Source organism: Aquarana catesbeiana, linkage group LG06 (assembly GCF_042186555.1).
Source record: "Aquarana catesbeiana isolate 2022-GZ linkage group LG06, ASM4218655v1, whole genome shotgun sequence".
Taxonomy (NCBI): Eukaryota; Metazoa; Chordata; class Amphibia; order Anura; family Ranidae; genus Aquarana; species Aquarana catesbeiana.
Window position 1 is genome coordinate 123228780 of NC_133329.1, and position 26429 is coordinate 123255208.

The 26429-nt window shown below is 42.5% G+C and overlaps 1 protein-coding gene across 1 annotated transcript in view; it reads left to right on the forward strand.

Moving 5' to 3' along the window:
* The window catches only part of MICALL2 (MICAL like 2), a 150328-nt gene that overhangs the window by 46017 nt on the left and 77882 nt on the right, over positions 1–26429 (forward strand). Inside the window, exons 3-4 of the mRNA XM_073636751.1 lie at positions 4268–4316; positions 7634–7775. Of these exons, the coding sequence (XP_073492852.1) occupies positions 4268–4316; positions 7634–7775 (191 nt within the window). The remainder of the gene's footprint in view (positions 1–4267; positions 4317–7633; positions 7776–26429) is intronic.

The window sequence follows — 26429 nt, forward strand, 5'->3', positions numbered from 1 at the left end:
TCGGTTTCAGGGTCTTGGCAATCTTCTTATAGCCTAGGCCATCTTTATGTAGAGCAACAATTTTTTTTTTCAGATCCTCAGAGAGTTCTTTGCCATGAGGTACCATGCTGAACTTCCAGTGACCAGTATGAGAGAGTGCGAGCGATAACACCAAATTTAACACCCCTGCTCCCCATTCACACCTGAGACCTTTTAACACTAACGAGTCACATGACCCCGGGGAGGGAAAATGGCTAATTGGGCCCAATTTGGACATTTTCACTTAGGGGTGTACTCACTTTTGTTGCCAGCAATTTAGACACTAATGGCTGTGTGTTGAGTTATTTTGAGAGGACCGCAAATTTACACTGTTATACAAGCTGTACACTCACTACTTTATATTGTAGCAAAGTGTCATTTCTTTAGGTTTATCACATGAAAAGATTGGTGGCCACACAAAATATTGACACTTTGGGCCCAATTTGGATATTTTCACTTAGGAGTGTACTCACTTTTGTTGCCAGCGGTTTAGACATTAATGGCTGTGTGTTGAGTTATTTTGAGGGGACAGCAAATTTACACTGTTATACAAGCTGTACACTCACTACAGTGTTGTTGTATGAAAAGATATAAAAAAAAAAAAAAATTTACAAAAATGTGAGGGGTGTACTCACTTTTGTGAGCTACTGTACGTTAAAATTTTGGGATGAGGTTGGTGATGTAACTCATGGCAGGGTTGTCGATTGGCTGCATATGTTGGGATTTTAGGATGAGTAGACGCCATAGGTGAGATTGGCGGAGGGGGGTTGGGGCAGACACTGAGCGGTTGGACAGTTAATGCGTCTGGCTGCAGTGTTCATGACAGACTGATATATTTCTATTCCTGGAGCTCTATAATGCAGAGATATGACCATTCCATATTTTTACGCCTGTGAATATTGATGAGACTGATATTAAACATATGAAATTAATGAATACAGCTCAGTGAACTGTTTGCATTGTGTGCGTTGGGTGTACTGTTGCTGGGTTAAGCACAAATAGACGCTTGTCTCATGTGCTTCCTTATTACTGAGCATTGTTTAACTCACGTGCTATCTCTTTATTGTTCTCATGTCCTGTTTGATTATCCGGGAGATCCTAATCAGCTTGGTCTGGGCCTAGTCATCTCAGTCAGGCCCGCAGTGTGGCAGTGTCCCTGTACAGGAAGCACCTGGTTAGACACTGGGATCCAGCAATGCAAATCCATTCAGGATGTGAACTCACGCTTTGTTGTTTGCCCCGGCTTTACAAGCTCTACTTGATTGCAGACACATCAATTTGAAGTCCACTATGACCTCAGGTGACCTGTATCTTTTAATAATTAATTTTGTCACCACCATTGTCTTTCAGCTTTATACCCTATTAGACCAGGACAATCAAAGACTGCACATTGTTCCCAGATTATTAACCAGTGAATAGTCCCTGCTAATGATTGTCTGTGTATAGATCCCTTCCTTAAGCTTCCTACAGGCAATGGATGGAGATCGGCCATGCATGTGTAACCTGGTTGGGAAAGAACTTTTGTGACAGAAGATCTTTTTATAAACATAAATGTTCTCACTTTGGGTCTCTGCGGACACCAACTGTCTCAGGAGAAAATATTCCTTTGTGGCTGATCCGCTTTTCCCAAGAGTGAACCTGTGCCTAAAAAAACTAAGGGTACCCCCCACGGCCCTGACAGGTCCTCGTCTGCTGTCAGCCGCTAGGAGTGCAGGCACGGACGGCGCTCGTCTCCGCTACATGGATATGGATGCGTAGAAAGAAAAATTCCAAAAGCAGCACATCGTAACAAAACCCTGTGTGAGGAAAGTGAAAAACCCAGGTTTCTTCCAGGCCACACATTCCAACGCATTTCGCCCACAGGGCTTAATCCGGGGGAATCATGAGGCAGTTTTCACTTTCTACACACCCGGTTTTGTTGTAATGTGTGGCTTTTGGGACTTTTCTTTCTTTGCATCGATTTCCCCAAGAGTGGCCAGGGAATGCCAGCCATGGTCATGGAGAAGCATACCAACAGTCCTTAATCCAACAGAACAGCCAGATCAGGTTAATTTACTTACTCTAATGTTTGTAGACTTTATAGGATCAAAAAAAGGACTGTGTTATTTAGAAGAACATTTTTGAACATAAAGGGATGATTGACCATGCCGGAAAATCCAATCGATCTCTTGAACATAATCAACATAAACATATCACGCTGTGTCATACCAAACTACAGTTGTATTATAAACATTAAATACATAACGACAATGACCCAAAAATGTTTCATGTGTCACACAGTATAAAAAATTCATAAATAACAAAATGTCACATACAGTATTATAAAACAGGATTTATATAGTGCCAACAGTTTGCACAGTGCTTTACAATCTAAAGGCAGACTGTAAAGTTACAATACATTAAATTACAAGAGGGTTAAGAGTGCCCTGCTCATTAGAGCTTACAATCTAATAGGGTGGGGCAAGTGGTACAAAAGGTAATCACTGTGGGGGATGAGCTGAAGAGTTAAAAGTTCAGCTGTTAGTTGTAGGCATGAAAGGCTTCCCTGAAGATATGAGTTTTCAGGGATCGCCTAAAGACGGCTAGAGTAGGAGATAGCCGGACAGATTGAGGTAGAGTGTTCCAGAGGATGGGAGAGGCTCTGGAGAAGTCATGGAGACGAGCATAGGAGGAGGAGACAGTGTATCTAAAAACAAAAACAAAAAATGATACGAGTGCAAAACTGATTTCCAATGTGAAAAGTTTTAAGCTTGCAATTCTATGCAGTGATCTACTTTTGTTCTTTGTGTTATTGTAGTGCTTATGTAATGTTCTTGTGCAATCACACTCCCCCCAAGTGGACACATGCTCACCATACAGAATAGACCTTCAGATTATAAAAGGTCTCAACAGGCGTTCCCCATTAAACTAAGGGTATAAATCTCAACACTCATGGACAAGTAAAAAAAAAAAGTATCCTGTTCTCTCTGTATTGCTTCCTTTGTGTGAAATCCCTGGTGTTCCTGCCATTCCATCTCCTTTCCTGTTAAAAACTCATCACACTAAGCAGGGGAGCACAGCTTGGTCAGTTCTCTAGCTGTGCTGGGAATGCAGCCTGCTCTCCTCCAATGATCAGACTGGTCCTGACACTCCCCCCCCCCCCACACACACACAGCCAATCAATGGGAAGATGAGTATGCTGCTGCTTCTCCTCCCCCCAGCTCTTGTGCAGCTGAGAACAGAGGGAATGTGATCACTTATAAAAAAAAAGGGGGGGGGGGAGGTATTTATAATTTTTTTTATTTAAAAAAAATGTTTTGCCTTTTCATTTCTATTTTAAACGGAATGGGTTGTTTTACAAGGTGAGGGCTTACAATTTATTTGTATTGCTCTATTGCTCAAAAGGATAGAGCAGAGAGATGCACTTTAGTGCTTTCAGTAACTTAAAATCGCAATTGTTTTAAAATCAATTAAAAGAAAAACCTCTGACTCTCCTGAGCACTGAGATTGAACACCAGATACTGACAGCTTGTTCCAGTAAACTTGGACATACAGGTACAAGGGGAAGATGTCACCACCAGCCCCCCAATAGTGCACATTCCTCTCCCAGCCCACCACTCACATGACCTTACGTTTATTCCACAGTTGTGGGTGGTCAGAACTTCTACTATTTTATCTTTTACAGTTATCCCTTAGGCAAGCCATACACGGTTCGAGTCTCAGCCAGTTCAGTAGCAACCTGTGGTTGCAGGAAATACATTTTCACTGTGTATGCCCTGCCTTACTGTGGGGCTGCTCACAACACGGCAAGAGGTAATTTGCTCATTTTGTCTAGGGGAGAGGAGAAGCTATTTTACTTACCAGATCTCCCTTTGCAGATGGGGCTGCCACATTCTCCAGTGGTGGACTGTCCTTTGGCATCAACATATCCAATGCAGGCCTATGGACCTTGCTTTGGCTTTGATGTCAGGATCCTAGACCACTAGACCTAAATGAGCACAGTGGGCCGCAGCCCCAATGCAAGAGATAATTTTTTTAGATGATCAGAATTGGACCTTAAAGTCGTGTTTTTTTTTTTTTTTTGTGTATTTTTTATTTACCTGTAATTGTTTGAAAGAAACAAAACTACTTGGTAAAAAGTAGCATAACATTTGTTTACATTTAAAATGTACTAATTTTTGTATTTGTATATGATTGGAAAATTTGGATTTGTTGCCTATCTGTGGCGTAGTATATCATACTTATAGGGTGTCTTTGATCTTTTTTTCAGAGATTTCAACTTGCTAAGTAAGGAGAATGTGTATGAAAATAATAATTTGGTAAGTTCATTTACACAACTGATATTAATACTGCTAATTTTCAGGATGTTTCCTTTTACTTTGTACATGGGTTCATCAGTGCTTTAACCTCCTCTGATTTCTGTTAAAGGCTGTAGACCAGCCATGCATGGAAACCAAGCTACTTATGTTGGATCCTCCATAGTGTGCCCAATTCCCTGTTCCCTGAGTTTAACCTTCAGGTGGTTTAAAGAATAGGACAATGATCCAGATAAAGCACCTCTTCCCTTTTAGAGGCTGTTTAGTAAATTCAAAAATACACCTCTTTAAATGGCACATGTGTACAGCAGCTCCATAGGTTGTTTTTATAGTTATATTCAGTTCAACCTATAGAAAAAAACACATAGTGATACAAAACATCCATATACACTCCTACACCCACAGTTGTTCCAGATCAGTGGAACCTAATCGCAGTACCTTATCGCAGTCTTCGATCAACCCACCAAAACCTCCTCCACGTTCCCAAATCCCACTACAAATCAAAGGGAGAACAAAGATTTGCAGTACAAGGACCCACGGCTATGGAACACTCTACCGACCAACATCCGTATGGAAGAAAACTGTCAGGCCTTCAGGAAGAAACTCAAGACCTACCTCTTCTAACAAGCTGGACCCACAGGATGGACCAAGCGCCTTGAGGCGATTCAGTTCGCATTTGCAGCGCTATACAAGTCATTCATTCATTCATTCAGTGGTCTCCAGACTGCGGCTCGAGGGCCAGATATGGCCCTTTGCTTGCCTTTATCCAGATCTTGGGTCACCACTCCTCCCACTGATATGTGACATTATTCTACCCAATGACACCAACAAGAGGCACTTGTTCTTGAGAGGGGGCTTCAAATAGACTTTAAGGTTGGGTTCACACCTATGCGGATTGGATGCGGGTATCACCGCATCCAATTCGCATGACAGGAGATTGTGACTGGCTCTGTATGGAGTCGGTTGACATATCTCCGTTGGGGCTGCGGAGCGGCTTGCACAGGAACGCTGTGCGTCTTTGACTTTGTTTCAGGGCCGAATTCAGGCAAAAGTTCGGCCCTGATTCATCCCTGAAATGGAGAAGAGGGACACACCGGACCCCTGCTGCGAACCGCATCTGTTGTAGGTGTGAACCCAGCCTAAAGTTTCTGTATAGCCAAAACTTCATTTTTTTTAAAGTTGTGAATAGAGTAAGGAGGAGTTAAAATCCCTGTTAGATTATTTTTTTTTGCTGCAGGTGTACCATTGGGGAAATTTTCCTTCACTTCCAGTCACAGAGACGGAACAGGAAGTAAGAGGTAATCTCCCAAAGCCATGGAGATTCCTTATGCCCTGTACACGCAATAGGATTTTCCGACAACAAAATCCATGGATTTTTTTCCGAAGGAAGTTGGCTCAAACTTGTCTTGCATACCCACGGTCACACAAATGTTGTCGGAAATTCCGAACGTCAAGAACACGGTGACGTACAACACGTACGACGAGCCGAGAAAAAAGAAGTTCAATAGCCAGTGCGGCTCTTCTGCTTGATTCTGAGCATGCGTGGACTTTTGTGCGTCGGAATTGTGTACACACGCTTGGAATTTCCAACAGCAAGTTTTGTTGTCGGAAAATTTGAGAACCTGCTCTCAAACATTTGTTGGCGGAAATTCCGACAACAAATGTTCTATGGAGCATACACACGGTTGGACTTTCCGACAACAAGCTCACATCTGACATTTGTTGTCGGAAAATCCAATTGTGTGTACGGGGCATTAGACATTTATCCCCAGGAACAGGTGTCCTCTTTGAAATGTATCCCTTTGCCCATTGTTCTGGAAATGACTCTAAAATGTAGCATTTCCCTCAAACTCTGTATTAGAGGTTACCAGAACCAGTAGAGGGGTGAGAGTGGATTCATACCAGTTGCAGTGGGACTGCATTGGGCGTCTATTCCAGCGCAGTCACTGCCTTGTCTCCAGTGTGGCCAGTTCACAGCACTGTGCTGCGGAGGTGTGTGGACGATATGTGCGCATGTAATACTTTCTTCCAGCGCAGCGTGGTCACAGCATGCCGAGCAATAGAAATGTATGAAATGTCACTGTGAACAGTGCCATGCATAGAGATCGGTGCATCAGCACTGCTTTCACTACAGCGCACACCATGCAATGCAACGGCTTGTGTAAATGTAATCCTCCATCAAACACCTGACAGAGGATCTTCCCCAATCTATCCAAAATGTCAAAAAAAAAAAAAAGTTGAGAACAGAGATACCCTTTCGGTAAAAGACAAACAAATTGAAGCCAAACTTCAGCTAACACTTTTTAAGCAGTAATAGCACCAATTTTTCTTTAGGAAAAAATGTCAAATGAACAAAAGCTGACCATTTTACACACGCCTTGTAAGTGTTCTGTGGTTTCTCATCACCAGGGAAAATAACCTAATAATAATTTTAAGTATTTAATACACTTGCATAGCGCCGTCATTTTATGCAACGCTTTACATATATATTATATATTCACATCAGTCCCTGCCCTCAAGGAACTTACAATCTAAGGTCCCTAAACTCAGATTCATACATACTAGGGCCAATTTAGACAGGAGCCAATTAACCTACTAGCATGTCTTTGGAATGTGGGAGGAAACTGGAGTACCCGAAGGAAACCCACGCAGGCACAGGGAGAACATGCAAACTCCAAGCAGCTAGTAGCCATGGTTGGGATTCGAACTGATGACCCTAGTGGTGCTAGACCGAAGTGCTAACCACTTAGCCACTGTGCTTGCCAGTGACTCAAATTACTAAAGCCAGAGGATCAGAATGACAGCCAGGTAACTACTGTTTTCAGAAGTATTGGGTAACAATGGTAATCTCCATGTTACCCCAAGCCAGGGAGTTGGTGCTTCCATTGCTAGTACTAGCAAAGACCATTAGGTGATGGCTGTATTATTTGAGGAGCTTGCTGACTTCTGTGGTTTGTCTGTCGCAGTCAATAACATACTACTTCACTGGCTTGATCAAGTATGGGTTGATGGTGTTTTATGTTCCAAAGATGCCTTTTACTCCCAATCCACCAATAGTGTGATTTTTATTTCCTTGATTGAGACAACATATAGAAAAAAGTTGCCTTTGATTCCAAGAGCTGTTTCAGTTAATGGTTATGGAGAAGGGTTGAAGTGAAAGCCTTTTCCATAAATAAGGTTTGTTGAAGTCTTGTATTTGGGTATTGCAGCAGGCTTTGGAGAACCATTCTCTGGCTGTATTTTTTGTAACTTAGAGCAGATCTAGTATCTCATGGTTCTTGCAATTGAAGAGTTTTTTTGCCTGTTTCTCCATTCTGCAGGCTTTCCGTGTTGCCGAGGAAAAACTTGGAATTCCGGCTCTGCTTGATGCAGAGGACATGGTCAAACTACGTGTGCCAGACCGGCTGAGCATCTTGACTTATGTGTCACAGTATTACAACTACTTCCACGGGCGCTCTCCTAGTAAGTTGCATGGCTAACTAGTTATAAAAAAAAGTATCGCTCTTCTTCGTATTTTCACATATTCCAGTAATATTGGTCCAGAGGAAGAAAAAATAAACTCTCTTTGGGCTATAATGGTACGTTTTGCCTCAACCAACAGAAAATATGTTCCTGCCCCACAGATGATCGTTCCGTGGATGAAAAAAATGCCATACTGTGCAAAAACACCTGAAGCACTTGCTTTATTTCTTGTGTTTGTATTTCTATGCTCTCTGGTGCTGACCACATGGCCAGTACCTAGGAATTGGAAAATTGGAAGAATAATGGCAGACAGTGCCAGACCATATTTTTCCAAAATCCTGTTGGTAGAGACCACGTGACTGGCACTAGAGGAGATGTAAATGCAAGTATCTAGAGTATTTTAGATATCTTTGTATAATTTTATATGATTAAATTAGGGTGTAGGTGGTTTGAATATGGTAAGTCTTATACAAACGATAAAGGTCCACTTTTTTCAATTGTTTAACAATTACTATCTTGTGAAGTAGCACCATCCACATCTTGTCTACTCTTATCACTAAGGCCTTTTCCTGTACTGCTAGAAAAATTGAATTTCTCTCATAAGCTGCTAATGTCACATTTTTAATGGAGCTTAAATTTTTCATGCACGGGATGACTGGTAGTAGTAGTGTGTGTATATGTGTGTATAATTTTTATATATATATATATATATATATATATATATATATATATATATATATATATATATACTCACCGGCCACTGTATTAGGTACACCTGTTCAATTGCTTGGTAACACAAATTGCTAATCAGCCAATCACATGGCAGCACCTCAATACATGTAGGCATCTAGACGTGGTGATAATTACTTTCTGAAGTTCAAACTGAGCATCAGAATAAGGAAGAAAGGGGATTTAAGTGACTTTAAACGAGGCATGGTTGTTGGTGCCACACGGTCTGGTCTGAGTATTTCAAAAACTGCTGATCTACTGGGATTTTCACACACAACCATCTCTAGGGTTTACAGAGAATGGTCCGAAAAAGAGAAAATGTCCTGTGGACGAAAATGCCTTGTTGATGTCAGAGTCAAAAGAGAATGGGCAGACTGGTTCGAGATGATAGAAAGGGAACAGTAACTCTAATAACCACTTGTTTCAACCAAGGTATGCAGAATGCCATCTTTGAATGCACAACAGAACCTTGAAGCAGATGGGCTACAGCAACAGACCACCACCCTGGGTGAGCTAAGAACAGAAATCTCAGGCTACAAATCACACAGGCTCACCTAAATTGGACACTAGAAGATTGGAAAAACATTGCCTGGTCTGATGAGTCTCGATTTCAGCTGTGACATTCAGATGGTAGGGACAGAATTTGCCATAAACAACATGAAAACATGGATCCATCCTGCCTTGTATTAACGGTTCAGGCTGGTGGTGGTGTAATGGCATGGAGGTTATTTTCTTGACACACTTTTGGGCCCTTTAGTACCAATTGAGCATCGTTTAAATGCCACGGCCTACCTGAATATTGTTGCTGACCATGTCCATCCCTTTATGACTACAGTGTACCTATCTTCTGATGGCTCCTTCCAGCAGGATAATGCACCATGTCACAAAGCTCAAATCCTCTCAAACTGGTGTCTTGAACATGACAATGAGGTCACTGTACTCCAATGTCCTCCACAGTCACCAAATCTCAATCCAATAGAGCACCTTTAGGATGTAATGGAAACGGGGGATTCACATCATGGATGTGCAGCTGACAAATCTGCAGCAACTGTGTGATGCTAATATGTCAATATGGACCAAAATCTCTGAGGAATGTTTCCAACAACTTGTTGAAGCAATGCCACGAAGAATTAAAGCAGTTCTGAGGGCAAAAGGTGGTCCAACCTGGTACTAGCAAGGTGTAACTAATAAAGTGGCCGGTGAGTGTATATTGGCTCCTAATAACAAGGGTAGGTAAGCTATATCATTTTTAAGTAAACCTTTCATAATCTTGGGAATTTCAAACAAAACATTTGATGAAAAAGTGGACTTCAGTTAAAACCACATGCCAGAAAGATCAGTAGATCCAGAGTAGGGATGAGCTCAGAATCCTAGTCCGAATTCACTTGAGCAAGCCCGTCAGGAAGCTTTCACTCTACAATCCAAACATAAGAGCTGAGGCATTCCCGCTCTGCAGCTGCATATATATACTCCCCTTGTATACGTGCTCCTGCTGGGGGGGAAATGCCCCAGCCACAGATTATTGGCCCAGTACAGTGACTGCTTCCTGGTGGTCTTGGGTAGGTTTGGGCTAGGATTCAAACATGCCTAAACTCATCCTCAATCCAGAGATAAAGGCAGGCACATTAATATGCATATCTTGGCTTCCTTCTACATATCTGACTTGACCATTCGTTCCTCCCTAATTTATTGCCATGGGCACCCCCACTGACCAATGGAAAGATAGTTGGTAGGGCAGAGAATCAAGTTTGAGATTTTTTTAAGAAAAGTTGAGAAAATTCAATATTTGCTTATAACTTTAGCCTCCTCTAACTGTGGATCTACTCGTGGTTTTGATGGACTTTTCATTTTGCTTATGCATTTTTCATTGTCTAATTTGCCCAAGTTCATGACAGGTTTTATTTAGAGGCTTGGAAATTTGGCATGTGTGAATTTAGTATAGTCAGTATTACATCAACTATTCAGTGAGATGCAAACCTATTTGTCCTGTTCTTTATATGCTCTTCAGTAGAGTAATCTAATGCATAATATGGTATTAATAAAATAAAGTATCTAGCACTGTTGTCTTAGTGGGGAACTGTGTAAAACCAATTCTGTGGTGCGTTCGTAGCCGCCTGTGCTCTTTCTCCTCTGTGGGAATGCCCTGTGCAGCTGAGAGGGAATGAAAAGATTCTGTCTCCCAGGAGATTACTTCAAAATGTTTTCAATTGTACCCCTCATACAGACAAGAGCCTTTCTTCCAAACCACAGTGCTGAGAGGAATGTGGCCTCTGCTGGCTAATGACCCTCACTCCTGACCTCTTGTGCTTTGACAGATATACACTAGGAAATACAACATAGACAAGAAGAGTCTTAAAAAACTCCACTAAACAATAGCTAGCGTGGCTTCCCTCATTGGGAAACATACAGTACTTTTCTCTTTGAGGTTCTCTAACCAGGTTTTTGCAAATTGTTTTTTGAATTTTAATATATTTTTACTCTATGCTTTCTACATAATTGGTAACAGCTGAGCATGTCTTAACTGAGGGTAGGAGTAAGACAAAATTGGGCCGGGCCCTGGGCAAAAATAATAGTAGAGCTCCATTAACTGACATTCTGTACTAAGTGAGCATCTTAGCAGAACAAAGGGCCTATAGCAGATATAAAGATTAGGGTATAAAGTGTGCAAATACATTTGTGGATAATGAACTTGGGGGTATTTTTAGGGGTGCAGTTAAATCGAGATAAACCTTTTAATGTCTACATGACAAAAGCATAGTGACTCTTCCAAAACAGCAGTAAGGCCCCTTTCACGCAGGCACTTTAGTACCGGCTCAGCAGGAGATCCATACACTGATCCCCTCTTCGAGTCAGATCACAACAGAAATGGATGTGTGGCATCCATGTCCATTCTGCTTTCATCCTCCATCATGTGATGGAGGAAAGATAGATCCCTATGGACAGCTAGAGTAAATGAATGTACATCCACCTATATCCGACCACCTTTGGTCAGGTCTGCAAAAGTGGACCTGCACAGACCTATTGCGTTCAGTCCAGTGAACTTGAACGTACCCACATGTAAGTGGGCACACATCTGCCTAAATCCGGCTGCCCAAAGGGACACATTGAAGTCTGTTTTTGCTCCACCCAATCGTTGGTCCAGAACAGACTGACGAAACTGGCAGCAGGCCACGTTAGCAGTAAATCGTTGCTAGTTTTAGTGGTGCTTTAACGTCGTTTTTGCGGCGCATTTCGGGCACTAGTTGGGCGCTTTTAACCCCCCGTTAGCGGCCGATGAAAGGGTTAAATGCGCCCGAAGAGCGCCGCTGCCGAATCGCTTTGCAGGCGCTTCGGCAGCGGTGCCCATTTATTTTAATGAGCACGAGTGGTGGAGGAGCGGTGGAGGAGCATAAGACCCACTGACTGTAATGCCGCGTACACACGACCAGACTTTCCGGCAGAAAAGGTCCGACGGAATCATTCCATCGGACATTCCGATTGTGTGTGGGCTTCATCGGACTTTTACTTTAGAAAATTCTGACGAACCTAGAGATAGAACATGTTTTAAATCTTTCCGACGGAATCAATTCCCATCGGGGAAAACCATTCGTCTGTATGCTATTCCGACGGATCAAAAACGACGCAAGGACAGCTATTGGCTACTGGCTATTGAACTTCCTTTTTCTAATCCCGTCGTACGTCATCGCGTTCTAAACGATCTGACTTTGGTGTGATCGTGTGTAGGCAAGTTCGTTTCAGCGGAACTCTGTCGGAACTCCGTCGAAAAAACCGCCAGAGTTAATTCCGACGGAAAAACCGGTCGTGTGTACGCGGCATAAGTCTCATTTGATCCAGCATGTGATTGGGGCCTTGAAATCATCTTTTGGGCAAAGTCAGACAGACACGCAGGGTTTGAACCAGACAGCACACCTTTAACTGCACCCTATTATGCCCAACACATCCAAACGGCAAATTCCGGCCCTGGTACACATTGCACACTGGCTTTGCATATCAACAACTTTTTGGTGAAAAAGGTAGTTAAAAATGTTACGAAAATGTTCAGATACCCAACCCCTCCACCTCGTCCCCTTCTTTTTCTTTTTAGGGGTTGGAATTTCTCTCAGGTTTTATTTGTACTTGTCAGGATTTTTTGTTTTTTACTTGCCTCCTGTTCCAGACAGCACCAGTAGCATATTTATCTCCAAAGAACATGGATAAGGGAAAATTTTACCTTTGGCATATTCCAATTCACTTTACATTATCTTCACATAAAGGGGAGCAGCTAATGTCTGTGAAGGTTCTCATTTATCCAGGTAATGGTATACCTAGTAGTGGTTAGTTGTGTTCAGCAGACTTATTTTGTAATCTTAAGGACATTTCCAAGCCACTTCTTTAGTGTCGGGAAGATACCCCAGTATGTATATCCATACAAGTAGAACCGACCCGTTAATCCTATTACCATGGTAAGGCAGATGGTGTTGTCCAAGAATGGGATGAAAGTTGTAGAGCCACCCTGTTCTAGTGACATAACCCCTCATGCTTCGAATCAGGAAGTCTGCGTAGTTATTAATTCTTCAATTTACATGGCTGAAGTTGTGAATTGTTGGCTAAAAGCCAGGGAAGAGATGCTAAGATGGTAATATATGTAGATGAGAGATGGCATTGAAGCCCCCCCAAGTTCAGTGATGGTTGTTCAGATTGAAGTAGAGGGCCTCTTTCATGCCATATGTTTTCTGTTTGTCTAATATGTGCACCTTGCTGTCCTCAAAAAGTCACTTTTTCGTAAGGTATAGGAAAACTACTGGGTCTTGACCTGTAGAATTTGCCTTCCTATGTTGGGCCATTCATTTGTTGAGAGGTTGCTTCATCTCCCCAATATACAAGTCTTTGAGTTGCTCACAACACTGCAATGCTTATACCAGGTATCTTTTGTGTGTTTGGGTGTTGGATGTACACTGTCCCAGTGTGCAGCTAACGTGCACTCTAATGTCTTGACAATCTGGAAAAAGGTGTGTCTTCACACTCTACTATATCTTGCTATAACTTGGGTAAGAACCCATGTCAACGTGCTTTTGTTTGCATCAAAACTGCTTTTCTTCCTATACAAGTCAATGGGAAGGCATTAACCTGGTTAATGCAGCTTGGAAGGAAGTCAAATGCATGTGAGAAGTAGGTCAGCTGCACCTGTTAATGAAGTCCCAATTATCTCAGAAGCTTCTCAAAGCGATGTCAGATGTAAGGCCCCGTTCACACCTGAGCAATTTTCTGCTTGAAGTTTGTAGCTCTAAAATGCTCAACAAGCCAAATCCCATTAATTTCAATGGCCCCTGTTCACATCTGAGCCTTCTGTCACCTGAAGCAAAATGCTTGAAGCATAAAAAAGTACATGAGCTTTTTTTTTTTTGGCAGATTACAAGCGTTTTTGGCCTCATAGACTTTACAAGCATTTTGTCGCTTGTTTTCTGCTCAGACAGCGGCTTTCCACCCCTAATTTCCTCTCTCTCTCCTCACCTTTGTGCTTTAAATTGGCTAAACAAAAAGACCTGAAACTGTGAAACACTTGTAATATGCTTCTAAAACTTTTTTTAAAAAGCTTGTAAAAAGCTTAAAAAAAGCTGCCAGTAAATCAATACGCTCAGGTGTGAATGGAGCCTTAGGGGAATGACCCTGGAAGCAAACCGCATATGTCTGTCTATAGAAACCTAAATCCAGTCCTCACAGGCCCTTAGGGTCATGCTTCTGCGGGTGACACCTTGCCAGCAGAAGAATCATGGCGATTTGGCAGACACCTTCCCCAAGGGTGTCACTGCCTTGTTAGCTGAAAAAGTGCAGAATGTAACTCTCTAGCAAAGTAATAGTGAAGACATAGAAAAAACTTAGTATTAGTAAACCCACAACAGTAAAATCATTGTGTATGTGCAGTAAAGCATGCTTGGTATACTCACTGTGTAACCTAAGGGGTTAATCTGTTTCATCAGTCTTCTCTGATCCTCCTTCTTCCACTGTCCCCAATCCATCTCCTGATAGTACAGAGCCTTGGGGGCACTCTGCACATGCTCAATTTGGTGTGTATTGCTAGAGCGTTTATTTTTTTCTTTTCTTGGGAGGGTGCATGTGATTAGCACAGGGCCAATTATTACTGTCCAGACAGAGGGTCAGGGGTCATGCAACCTCATAGGACAGTCAGAGGAGAATGAAAACTCCTCCTACAAGCTTTAACCAGACACTGATAGAAGTCGTAAGACTGCTATATACTGCTGATAAGAAAAGGTATTTAGCTGTTTATAGTTACTAAAATAATTGCATTTCCATGTTCTGTGTACTGTGGGAGACCAGATATAGTGAATGCAGGGATCTGGGTTTAGCAACAGTTTAAGTGGTCTGTTAGCAACCCTGTTGCTGGCAAATTGTTGCCAATGACAGGATTTCTAGCGTGACATGGCTCTTACCTAGATAAATAAATAAAAGAAGCTCATGTTCCTTCATGAGAAGGGGCTTTTTATTTTTCTCTGATACAGAGAAAGCATATGTAGAAAATCTTGTTACAAGGGTGTTGTCACCCAGAACAGTTAGTACAAGAATACAGCAGCCGTGCTGGCAGTAAACTCCAGCTACAGTCTCTCTGATTCAATTATTCTTGGAGAAGTCCCCCAGAGCGGGTAGGAACATTCCCAATGACGGGAATCCCCTAGTTCAAGGAATGTTTAACTAATTCAAAGTTTCTTTACAGCATAGGAAACAAAAAGGCGGGCATGCATGTTCTCACTAGTAGAAAGGAAAAAACATGACATCAGTGCCTATTCACAGACATGTTTGGGGATCTGAACCCACGTGGGGGAAAAAACGGGGTCTGACATTACCGACTTTCTCCTGAGACTGGTTATCATGCTGACCCAATGCCTTAAAACTGATATAAAAGACACAAATTAAGGCAATTGTAGTCATTAAATGTATTTTTTAAAGCAATCTTTGTAAGTACTTGAATATGACCTGGTTTTAGCCTCTTGTAGTCCATGTACAGCAGAGCAAGTACAAGTAATTTGTCAGCATGTTCTTACAAAAAGCATGCTGATGGCAGAGGAAAGCAGAATGACAAAAAAAAAGATCACAGTGCTGCTTTTTTTTTTTTTTTTTTTTTTTTTGCCCACTGTCCATTCATGGGCTGGAGTGGGTCCAGGAAGACCAGGGTTTAGAGGAAGTGGATTGAATAATGCTAGCGATCAGACAGAGGACATCTAGTGGCAGAACAATGTACTGCAGGCTAAATCTCTGGATTGAAACAGAATATTGAAGCAAAAGCTGCTTTCGTCTTTAAGTTTATCTTGGCTATTTCCCTACGCACCAAAAACCACTGGTATAAAATGTAACCTTTTATTAAGGACTTTTTTTATAAAATGTATATTGGAAACTGTGTGCATGTTTTTTCACTTTAAGGGGGAGGGTTCCCCGGGCTCCAAACGTAATATACAATGTAAAATTGGTGGTCAGTAATTAGTAATTGTCCAAAAAAAAACAAAACAGAAGAAAAAACTCCCCACTGCAATAACACAATGCCACATATACGGTATATCAGGGCAAATGAAGATTTGTCCACGTATTAAATCAGTTATGCATGAATATATTTCTTTTTTGACTTTGAAATACAGGGAGAGTTTTTTCTTCTGTTTTTCTTTTGGATAGTTACTGACCATCAATTTTATATTATATATTACATTTGAAGTCTGGGGTCCCCCCCCCTTAAAGTAAAAAAGTTACACAGTTACCAATGTACATTTTAGTTAAAAAAAAGTCCTTAAAGTGTTTGTTAACCTAAAAAAAAAAAAAAAAAAAAAAAAAAGATCCTGTTACTTTAAAGCATGTTATACAGCACAGTGCTTGTGCTGTGTAATTTGGCCCCCTGTAACATCTGAAATACCTGGCTGATCCTGCCAGTTTCTGCCCTCCCCTTTGTAAACTGACCACGGTATATAATGGCTGCTGAGCCCTGACACCGTGGTCAGTTATCGTGCCTCTTTCATCCACTGTTTCTCCTGTCTCTCCTCCTTCCCCTCCTCCATCCTCTCCCCCCTCCCTTCCCCGCCTGTCAGCTCTGTGTTCGTGCCCGCTCCTCCTGCCCAAATTAGGGTTAAATTTACATTATCCTCTCGGTTGATTCATATAATGTCCCCCTGTGACTGTGCTTTATAAAAAAATGCAGCTATATACCTCGTTACAGAGCGCAGATTGGTGCTCACGTGACCTGCCGCCTCTCTCCTCCTTCCCTCCTGACTGACGTCAATGGGGGATCCTCAGCCCCGCCCACTGCAACTGTCAGGCTGAGAGAGGAGAGAGCCGGCGGGTCACGTGAGCGCTGATCTGCACTCTGTAAACAGGTATATAGCTGCATTTTTTTTTTATAAAGCACAGTCACAGGGGGGCATTACATGAATCAACCAAGAGGATAATGTATATTTAACCCTGTGGGTTAACAACCACTTTAATATAGGTTACGTTTTTATACCAGTGGCTTTTGGTGCATAGGGAAACACACCCTCATTCTGCAGTAGCAAACAATTGTCACAATGGTAAATATTGTATACATTCTTCAAGGCTTGTGTTTTTCCCCTTTGATAATTATACATTAAAGGAAGCCTGTACAGAGAAAATATGGTGAGTTTTATGGTGGCCCTCTCCTGCTGATAATGCTAGTGATACTACACCAGTATCTTAAGACATGACAGTATGTATTAAAGCATGTATAATAACTATAATATAATATAATAATCTATATAACCTGTATGTTCAAAAGGCATTCCTATCTGACTAGACTGATTAGACAGATTCAATGTCACAGCAGTTACAGCGGCTTTGACAGGTGCATTCATAAAGTATAAAAGGAATTTGCCCTTATTGACGCATGTAATCGGGCAAGGAAGGTGTGTCAGACTGAGCTGTTACGGTTCTTCCAGCTTTATAGGTTGATTTGTCCCTTTTTGTTGCAGTGTAAATAATGCTTGGTGAAACAGTGCTTAGAATTGCTGCGTTACAGCCCTGGGATTCTAAATACCCTCCAAGGCAGTGCAATATTTCCATAGAGTTGGTGTGGCCCTAACTCCAGAATGTAGCAGTAGATGAACTGTGGGCAAGTATGAATGTTTGTCATTTAAAGTAACTTTATGAACACAGCCTACCTACAGAATGGTGTTCTCATCCATGCTGGCATTCATCTTGGATAGCTGCATGCCCTTCCAAATAGTAGCATGTTTCTTTATTAAAGACCCTGAAGGTAATAGAAAGACAAATTGACTCAAACTAGACCTTGCATGATACTTTCACTTCTACGTAATAGTCCTTCACTGGAAAAACGTTGCACAAGACTTAATAGTTTCCAGCTTAAAAAATATATAACAAAACACAATGAGAAGCCTAATCTGTAAAGGATCTTTTCCTACAGCCCTCAGCTGAACTGCTTCCTTTGAGTTGGTCAGCTGACCATTCTTGGGACCCTCTCCATGGACTCGATCACATATTCCTGAACTTAGAAGTTCTTGGTTAGAATTCTAGTTGGAGTTTTGGGAAGGATGTCCTATGCCAGCGTACCAACCTCCATTATTTACTGTGATACATTACTGAGGGGGTAACTGCAGCATCTTCTACCACCAACATGGAGACATCTCACTACCCTGTAGCTGTGGTCCTGCTTACCAGGCCACAAAGTTGTCTTTTGTTTTGCTTGGAGTCTAGCTATACCAGTGGTGGAAAAGACCTGGGAAATGGGGCCAGACCTTTCCTGGCAGGTTATTCCTTAAAGTGGTTGTAAACCAGTGAAGTGACTGGCCTCAGGTGATACACAGAGATGAAACAAAGCTTCCTACATAAGTTGTACCTGGTTATCCACAGCCCTCTCTCCTCTACAGCCATTCAAAGGCCAGAATCTATACAGCTTTTCTGAGAGTTTAAAAAAAAGGTGCGGAGAGCTGAAATGACACTCTGCATTGCTCAGTGAGGAGAGCTCTTAGAGCTGATTGGAGGGACGGGACACACCCCCTTCACACAGGAACAGAGCTGAGGCTGTAAATCACAGGCTGTGTGCTGGAGCTCCCTCCCCTGTCACCTTTTTTCTCTTGGTGTCAGGAAAACTTGTCAGAAGTGACTCATGCAGATAGCAGAGAAAAGAGGCAGCTGACTGAAATGACACTTAGTGCTCTGGATTAAGACCACTAATCACTATAGAGGGATATGCTTTGTTCATATTTCATGTCTGAGGTTTAGAATAACTTTAAAGCAGTTTGTAAAAATGCAAACTAGGGTTTTCTCTGGGTCTTAGCTTTGCAGTTCCAAAAAAGAGATTGGTTGCACAACCACGAGTTGTCTGAACAAAGGCTTCAGGGCCACCGTTGAGTACAGTGAAAAGTCTTCTGAACCTGGATGTGGGGATTACATGAAACCTGGGTTAGGATAAATAAATTAAACTTTACCTGGATTCACTTTAACGTAGTTTTGATGTTTGCTTGATAGAATTAGCCATATATTGGTATTGCTTAGACTTGCTCTTGAATGACCATGAGGATAGGCAGTGTTAATCTATTAAACAAATTTTATAATTTTTTTTAACATAACTAAGACCTAGTTCACACTGGCATTAACAGCGGGTGTTTTTAATGCCCCTCGAATGCCTATGCAAATGATACTATGGACAACACGCAGTGCTGTTCACATTATCAAAATATGAAGCGTTAGTGTTGCGTCTCTTCGCTTCAAAATTGAAGCCTCTTGTCAAGTTTGAAAGGAGGTGAAGCACTTTAAAGGGGTTGTAAAACCTTGTGTTTTTTCACCTTAATGCATCCTATGCATTAAGGTGAAAAAACACCTGGCAGTCACGGGCCCCCAGCCCCCCCCCCATTGTACTTACCTGAGCCCCTTCATCTCTTTGGCGGGGACGTGCTGTCCCTCTCTCCATGGGGTCCCAGCTCTTGATTGGATAGATTGATAACAGCACAGCCATTGGCTCCCATTGCTGTCAATCAAATCCAATGACGCGGGCACTGGGGGGGGGGGGGGGGGGTGGCGAGTCCGGCATTCGTGTCTGTGGACGCAGATGCTGGACTCGGGAGCGCGCCCACAAGGTAACCCCCCCCCCGGGAGAGTGCTTCTCCTAGGGGGTTATCTGATGTGGGGAGGATCCGCCGGGGGACCCCAGAAGAGAATGTTCAGGGCCACTCTGTGCAAAACGAGCTGCACAGTGGAGGTAAGTATGACATGTTTGTTATTTTAAAAAAAACAAAAACGATCCTTTACAATCACTTTAACTAATTCTATTCAAATTTATGGTAGCATCTCGCAACCGCGCCCGCATGTGATTTTGGTGCAGTAGTACATTACAATTAATAATAGGCGTTTGTGGTTTTACCTTGCTAAAAAAGCATGGCAAACGCGCATAGGGCATTTGAGTAAGCATTTTTAATGCTTATTAAGTGCTTATCAAACGCACCTGCGCATTAACGCTATAGGCGCATTTGATGAGCGTCATTATTTTGAGCAAGTGTGAACAAGCCCTTAGCTATAGAGTGGTTTGGTGTATTATAGGTGAATGCCTGTGCTTACTCTTGTGCTTCTACAAACTGCTGTGTATTTCAGTGTAGGTCTGTGTCTTGGTCTGTGACATGAATGCCTAAAAACAAAATGGTGTGCCAGCTTCCATTTTTTTGGTGCTTTTCTCCCTCCTGGACTTTCAGCTGGCATTTAATAAAGCGGTATTAAACCCTAAACAGAGGCCTACTAATCTTTAGATTATGGTGGCTGCATTTGTTTCTTTTTTTTTAGGCTATTTTTCCCCCTCTGTTTTACCCTGGTGATCTGGCCAATAACACACCTTCTGTATTAGAATGCCTACACTCTGTATGAAGGAGCACAAGGGGCAGATTTGGACAGCAGCATTGTCAGTCCGAGGGGAGTGTTGGAAGTATTAGCAGATTTAAATACACTAACAAATTGAAGCCAAACTCCAGCTAACACTTTATAAGCAGTGACAACAAACAGTTTTTTTTCCTTTTTGAGATGAAGGTTTTCCCATAAATAAATAAATGCTGATGATTGTGAGCACCCCTGTCAGCGTTGAATGGTTTGTCTCATCCCTGTAACTGCAAAAGAGCTTGCTCTTTTAAAACACAAAAGACTTACTAGCCAGATCACCAGATGAAAATAGAAGGAAGAAAGCCTAAAAAGGTAAACCAGTACCGCCATCATATCAAAGTATCGATAAGCTGCAAAACAATAAATGTTTGCTTTTTGAGTTTAATACTGCTTTAAGGTTTAATTGATTGCTGCCATGTAGACTAGGTGTGTATTTGTATGACTGGGCGAGACATTAGATCGTAATCTTCAATGGCACAGGGATTGGTGTGAATGGCTCTTTGTACTCACTAGGCTTTGTAACGTTTATGTCCATTTATTACATTTTTGTTCTTGGATTTATATACACTTTAGAAATAAGGGACGGCTTTATTGGGTCAGCAGCTGCTCAGTTCCATTAGATCTGTGTAGGATTTGTACCTAGACCTTATGGAAGGTTTCCAGTGTTTGGAGATTTCAGGTTGAGGAACATGGTTTTACTGAAAATATTGGACAGTTGGAGCCTCCAGTAATCTCTATACAGTTTTGTTGAATATGTTGGCATTAAGTCCAAAAGTCTAACAATGGCATAGTAGGGACTCCTCAGAAGGTTGTTTTTTGTGACTTGGGTAGCATAGTTGTGTACACCATAATCCCGTAGCGCCAGTTCACCTTTTACAGCTACAGAAGATTGGGTAGAACAGAGTGGTAAAAGCCATGATGATTAAACTGCTGTGTTAAGGAGGCTTCAGGACTGTCATATGATTGCTCCCACGGCTTGCAAACTATTTTGAAAATGTTCAACTAATAACTTTCACTGTCAGTGACCTTCTGTGAAAATCAACATGATTGTTGCATAAAGTCATTATGCAGTACTGTGTTGATTGGCACTTTAGGCCTGCCTGTATTTGTGGGCCTTTTGCCAGAAGCAAGAACTAATATGGGCTGAAGGTAGCAGTCAGATGGATGGAAATGACAATCACATTTGTGAATGGTATCTGCATGTACAACTGTATATGTTCCATAGTTGGGAAAAGATGGTTTTCAGTTGGGGACTACACTTTTTAGAGGTGCCTTGATGCGGCAGTGTTACTTTACATATGCTTGCAACAAAAACCTCTGTTTTTAACCATAATTGATGGAATACTTTAGGGCAGAGGTGTCCAAACTTTTGGCCTTCCTGGGCCACATTGAAAGAAGGGGAATTGTCTTGGGCCACACATAAAATACTATATACAAGTACAGGCGCAGGAAACTAGAGCGGTGGGTATCCCACAGTGTTAGATGATCTCCGTTAAAAGCATATTAATTAATGCAAAAAAAAAATAATGATGATAAAATGTCCATAGTCTTGTAATATATTAAAATATTAAGATTCCAAAGACCATATGGGATGGTGATAACCTACAATGATGCCGCTTACACACGATCGGACTTTACGGCATACTTGGTCTGGCGGACCGGAGTCCATCAGGCAATTTGATCGTGTGTGGGCTCCAGCGGACTTTTTTTCCCCAAAAGTTCGACGGACCTAGAAATGAAACGTTTCAAATCTTTTCGACGGACTCGAGTCCGGTCGAAAAGTCCGCTCGTCTGTATGCTAGTCCGATGGACAAAAGCTGACGCTAGGGAAGTTATTGGCTACTGGCTATGAACTTCCTTGTTTTAGTCCGGTCGTACGTCATCACGTATGAATCCGTCAGATTTTGGTTGATCGTGTGTAGGCAAGTCCGTTCATTCGGAAAGTCCGTCAAAGTCCGCCGGACAAAGTCTGCCGTAAAGTCCGCTCATGTGTACGCGGCATAAGGATCACCGATGAGCAGAAAAAATCAGGGCAGATTGCAGTGATCACTGTTATAGATAATGCATCTATCTGAGCAATAAAACTTAATTTTTATTGTAATATTTTTTTATTATAAAAGTAAAAGAGGGGAACATACAGCTGCAGGGCTGTATGTAGTAAGGTACGGGCCCCAGATTTCAGTTGCTCCTCCCCACACAACACTATGTGCTTTGTCGGGAGGTAGAGGGAAGGTTGTGGGCAGGGGGCACTGGGGGGGGCCTCCATATGTGACTGTGCATAGCTTGTCCCTGCTGGCTGCCATGGCTTCTAGGCTTGCGTCTCTCCTAACATTCCTGGGCTGCATGCCGAACTTTCTTGGGCCGCATGCGGCCCGTGGCCCACAGGCTATGGGATGGATACCCCTGCTTTAGGGTTTTTTGTTTGTTTGCTGCTGTGAACGTGACCTGGGGAACTTTTTGCTTTGCTTTGCATATTGCCCTGGCCTTGTGTACTTTTTCCATTTGTTTGCTAGCTTCAAACTGATTAAAACAGCTGCCATTGTTTCTTTTTTACAAATACCCCCTGTCTTCATTGGTGCCATCAGAGCCCCCAAAGCTGAGGTGTTCAAATGGAGCTTATGACTTCCAGATAGTAAGTCAGGGTTCGTGCACGCCCCTACCCCTCTGGCCAATGTGATCATTGGGGGATGCAGGCAGTGGCATGGCAGAGCAATGGACTTTATGGAGCTGCAATCAGGGGCATCTAGAACATAGGTGGATCACAGAAGGTACCAATGGGTGGCTGCAGTTCCTTGACTGTATCAGCTTATATAGTTTATCTCCCGGACATATTTGGGTTAAGATGGCCCTGGCTTTTTCCAGCATTGGAACTTTAAATCGAGAATAGTGGTCCAAGAAGTGTTGGCCCATTAATCCTCTTTCCACCCCTCCAAAAAGTATTCCAGTGTTGCACTGAAATTCTGCCGTTGCTCTTCTGTCTCTCCCTCCACCTTTTTTTTTTCTGCAGGCTTTTTATTTGTTTGCTTGTGATTCCTGACTAATTTGTGCCCTGGATTAAGGTGTGTGTTTCTCGGAAGTCAAATATTTCCTCAATAAATACAAGCACTATTTAAACAGAACTTGGCTGGATTTTGGGCTTAAACGTGCCACAGGGGAAGTCTGAACATAGTCTTGTTAGGACAGATGTCTGATGGAATAAGTCTGAAAATTCTTTGGTTTCTAGTTTGTCCCTTTTTGTGCAATTGTCCGTTGGGTAATAAAACAACATTTATGTTGCTTAGTTGTAAAAACAGTCTGTTCTAATGAGACTGTAGAATACACACCTTAGTGGTGTGATTTAATTATCTTTAGTTAATGGATCACTGGTTAGCATGACATAAATATGTGACTTATAACATTCCCTAGAGGAAATAAGAGAACATTGCTTTCACAATGAGTACTACTATAGGTAATTTTTATTTTAAGTTACAATATCCACCAGAGCTCAAATGAAGGTATTGACAAGGGTATATTGAGGGCTAAACTACTACCATAGCAGATTAGGCCATGGGGAAAGGGAGAGGCCCAGTAAGAATTTCCCAAAAATGTATAGATTTGTAATTCATACTCTTGGCTCCTATATTCATCCTCCCTACCTATGGTCAGAATGCAGTCTGAGGTTGGCTTTGGCATCCAAGGGGCACAGTACTTTTCATTGCATTGGTCTTCAGAATCCAGGGCAGCAGAGCTTCAGATGACATAAGGCAGGGGTCCCAGCACAGCAGTGAACCACTTTCTAATTGACTGCGACAATTGTGGATTTCAAAGCTAAATCTGCATCACACTTGGAGTAGGAGCACCCTCTTTACAAGTGACTACATAGTCATTATACAATATGAAGCTGATTTTAGTTGGGGGGACATTTGTGCAGATCTGACCATCAATGTATAAAGGTTTTTATTCTTGACCACCAGTATAAATGGGGCTTTTATTTGGAAGGAGGAGGGGGGGCATAATGGTCACCACTGATCACTTATTAGGCCCCATGCACACTGGACATTTTCTCAGCTGCTCCTAGGGATGTCTATCAGTGCCTCCAGGAGCAGCAGACTTTTGGCAGAAGAAACGTTCAACGCTTCCAAATTATTATTCTGGCCAGTTAAATAAATTAACATCCAAGCACTTGACACATGTAAACAAGTTACACACGTTTACAAGCGTCAGGTTTTTTTTTTTTGCCAAAACGCTGGAGCTAAGAGAAAAGGTTTTTATGAGAGTTGGCAAAACGTCCTGTGTGCGTGAGGCCTTAAGAATGTACCATATATACTCTAGTATAAGTCAAGTTTTTCAGCACATTTTTTTGTGCTGAAAGTGCCCCCCTTGAGATACGGGGCCCCAAAATCGGTTCGGAAAATGTCATTCTCTGCTGCAGAAAAGTGCTTGACATTTTCTGAACCGAATTTGGGGCCACGTATCTCAGGGCCACTAGGTGCTAGGAACCCCAAATTTGGCGTGCAAACCCAGTGGAACTGGTATCACAACATATCCAAAGCTGGGGTTCCTAGCACTAAGTGGCCCCGAGATACGGGCCCCCAAAATCGGTTCGGAAAATGTCATTCTTTGCTGCAGAAAAGTGCTTGACATTTTCTGAACCGATTTTTGGGGCCCTGTATCTCGGGGACACTTGGTGCTAGAAACCCCAGCTTTGGATATTTTATGGTGCTAGTTCCACTGAGTTTGCACACCAAATTTGCGGTTCCTAGCACTAAGTGGCCCCGAGATACGGGGCCCCAAATTCTGTCAACTGTGTCCATCTGCAGCAATGTCATTTCGGGACCATTTGGGTTCAGAGACCCCAAATTTTGGCTGCAGCTAGGCAGCATCTAGGAACCCTTAACTAGCGAGTTTGAAGTTCGGGGGACCTATGGCTGCAAATGGGCACAGTGAGGCTGCAAATGGGCATTGTTGACCCTCTTTTCCACTTACAGTAGCTGTGCATTTCTCACCCTCGTCTTATACTCGGGTCACTAAGTTTGTCACTAACCTTGTTGTCGGAAATTCTGACCGTGTGTAGGCTCCATCACACATTTTCCATCGGATTTTCCGACACACAAAGTTTGAGAGCTTGCTATAAAATTTTCCAACAACAAAATCCTTTGTCGAAAATTCCGATCGTGTGTACACAAAGTGCCACGCATGCTCAGAATAAATTAAGAGACGAAAGCTATTGGCTACTGCCCAGTTTATAGTCCCGACGTACGTGTTTTACGTCACCGCGTTCAGAACGATCAGATTTTCCGACAACTTTGTGTGACCGTGTGTATGCAAGACAAGTTTGAGCCAACATCCGTCTGAAAAAATCCATGGATTTTGTTGTCGGCATGTGTGATCAATGTCCGACCGTGTGTACAGGGCATAAGTGCGAGGAACAGCAGAGAAAGTTTGCCTGTGTCCCCATGAACGTTTTGCAGTGTGGCCCTGTAAGTAGTCAAACAATTCTGGATATTGAAGTAAAAGCTCAAGGTTTTTTACCTTCATGTGTTATATTCTGTGTGCAGCAGCCCCTCCGATACTTACCTAAGCCCCATCTCGATCCTGCGATTTGCACAAGAGCATGGGCTCTCCCAGGTCTCTTCCTCCTCGTTGCCTCAGACTGCAGTGGGAGCCATTGGTTCCTGCTTCTGTCGACCACAGCCAGTCAGCCAATGAGGAAAGAGCGGGGGCAGAGCCAAACCCCGCTCTGTGTGTGCACACACATTATGGGGGAACTGGAGTGAGCCCGCTCTGTTGCCCTTGTAGCAAGTGGCTTGCTGTAGGGTCACTCAGAAGGGGATAGTAGCCAGGAGTGCTGGCGGGGGGACCCCAGAAGAGGAGGGTCTGGGCTGCTCTGTGCAAAACCACTGCACAGAGCAGGCAATTATGGCATGTTTATTTAAAAAAAGAAAAATCTGTCTTTAATATCACTTTAACAAAGTGTAAGTGTGATACAATCAATAACAGTGAATTGTTAAAGCAAAAGTCTGGCCAAATTTGTATTATCTTGGATAGAGTAGAGATGGATTCCAGTCTTTGTTA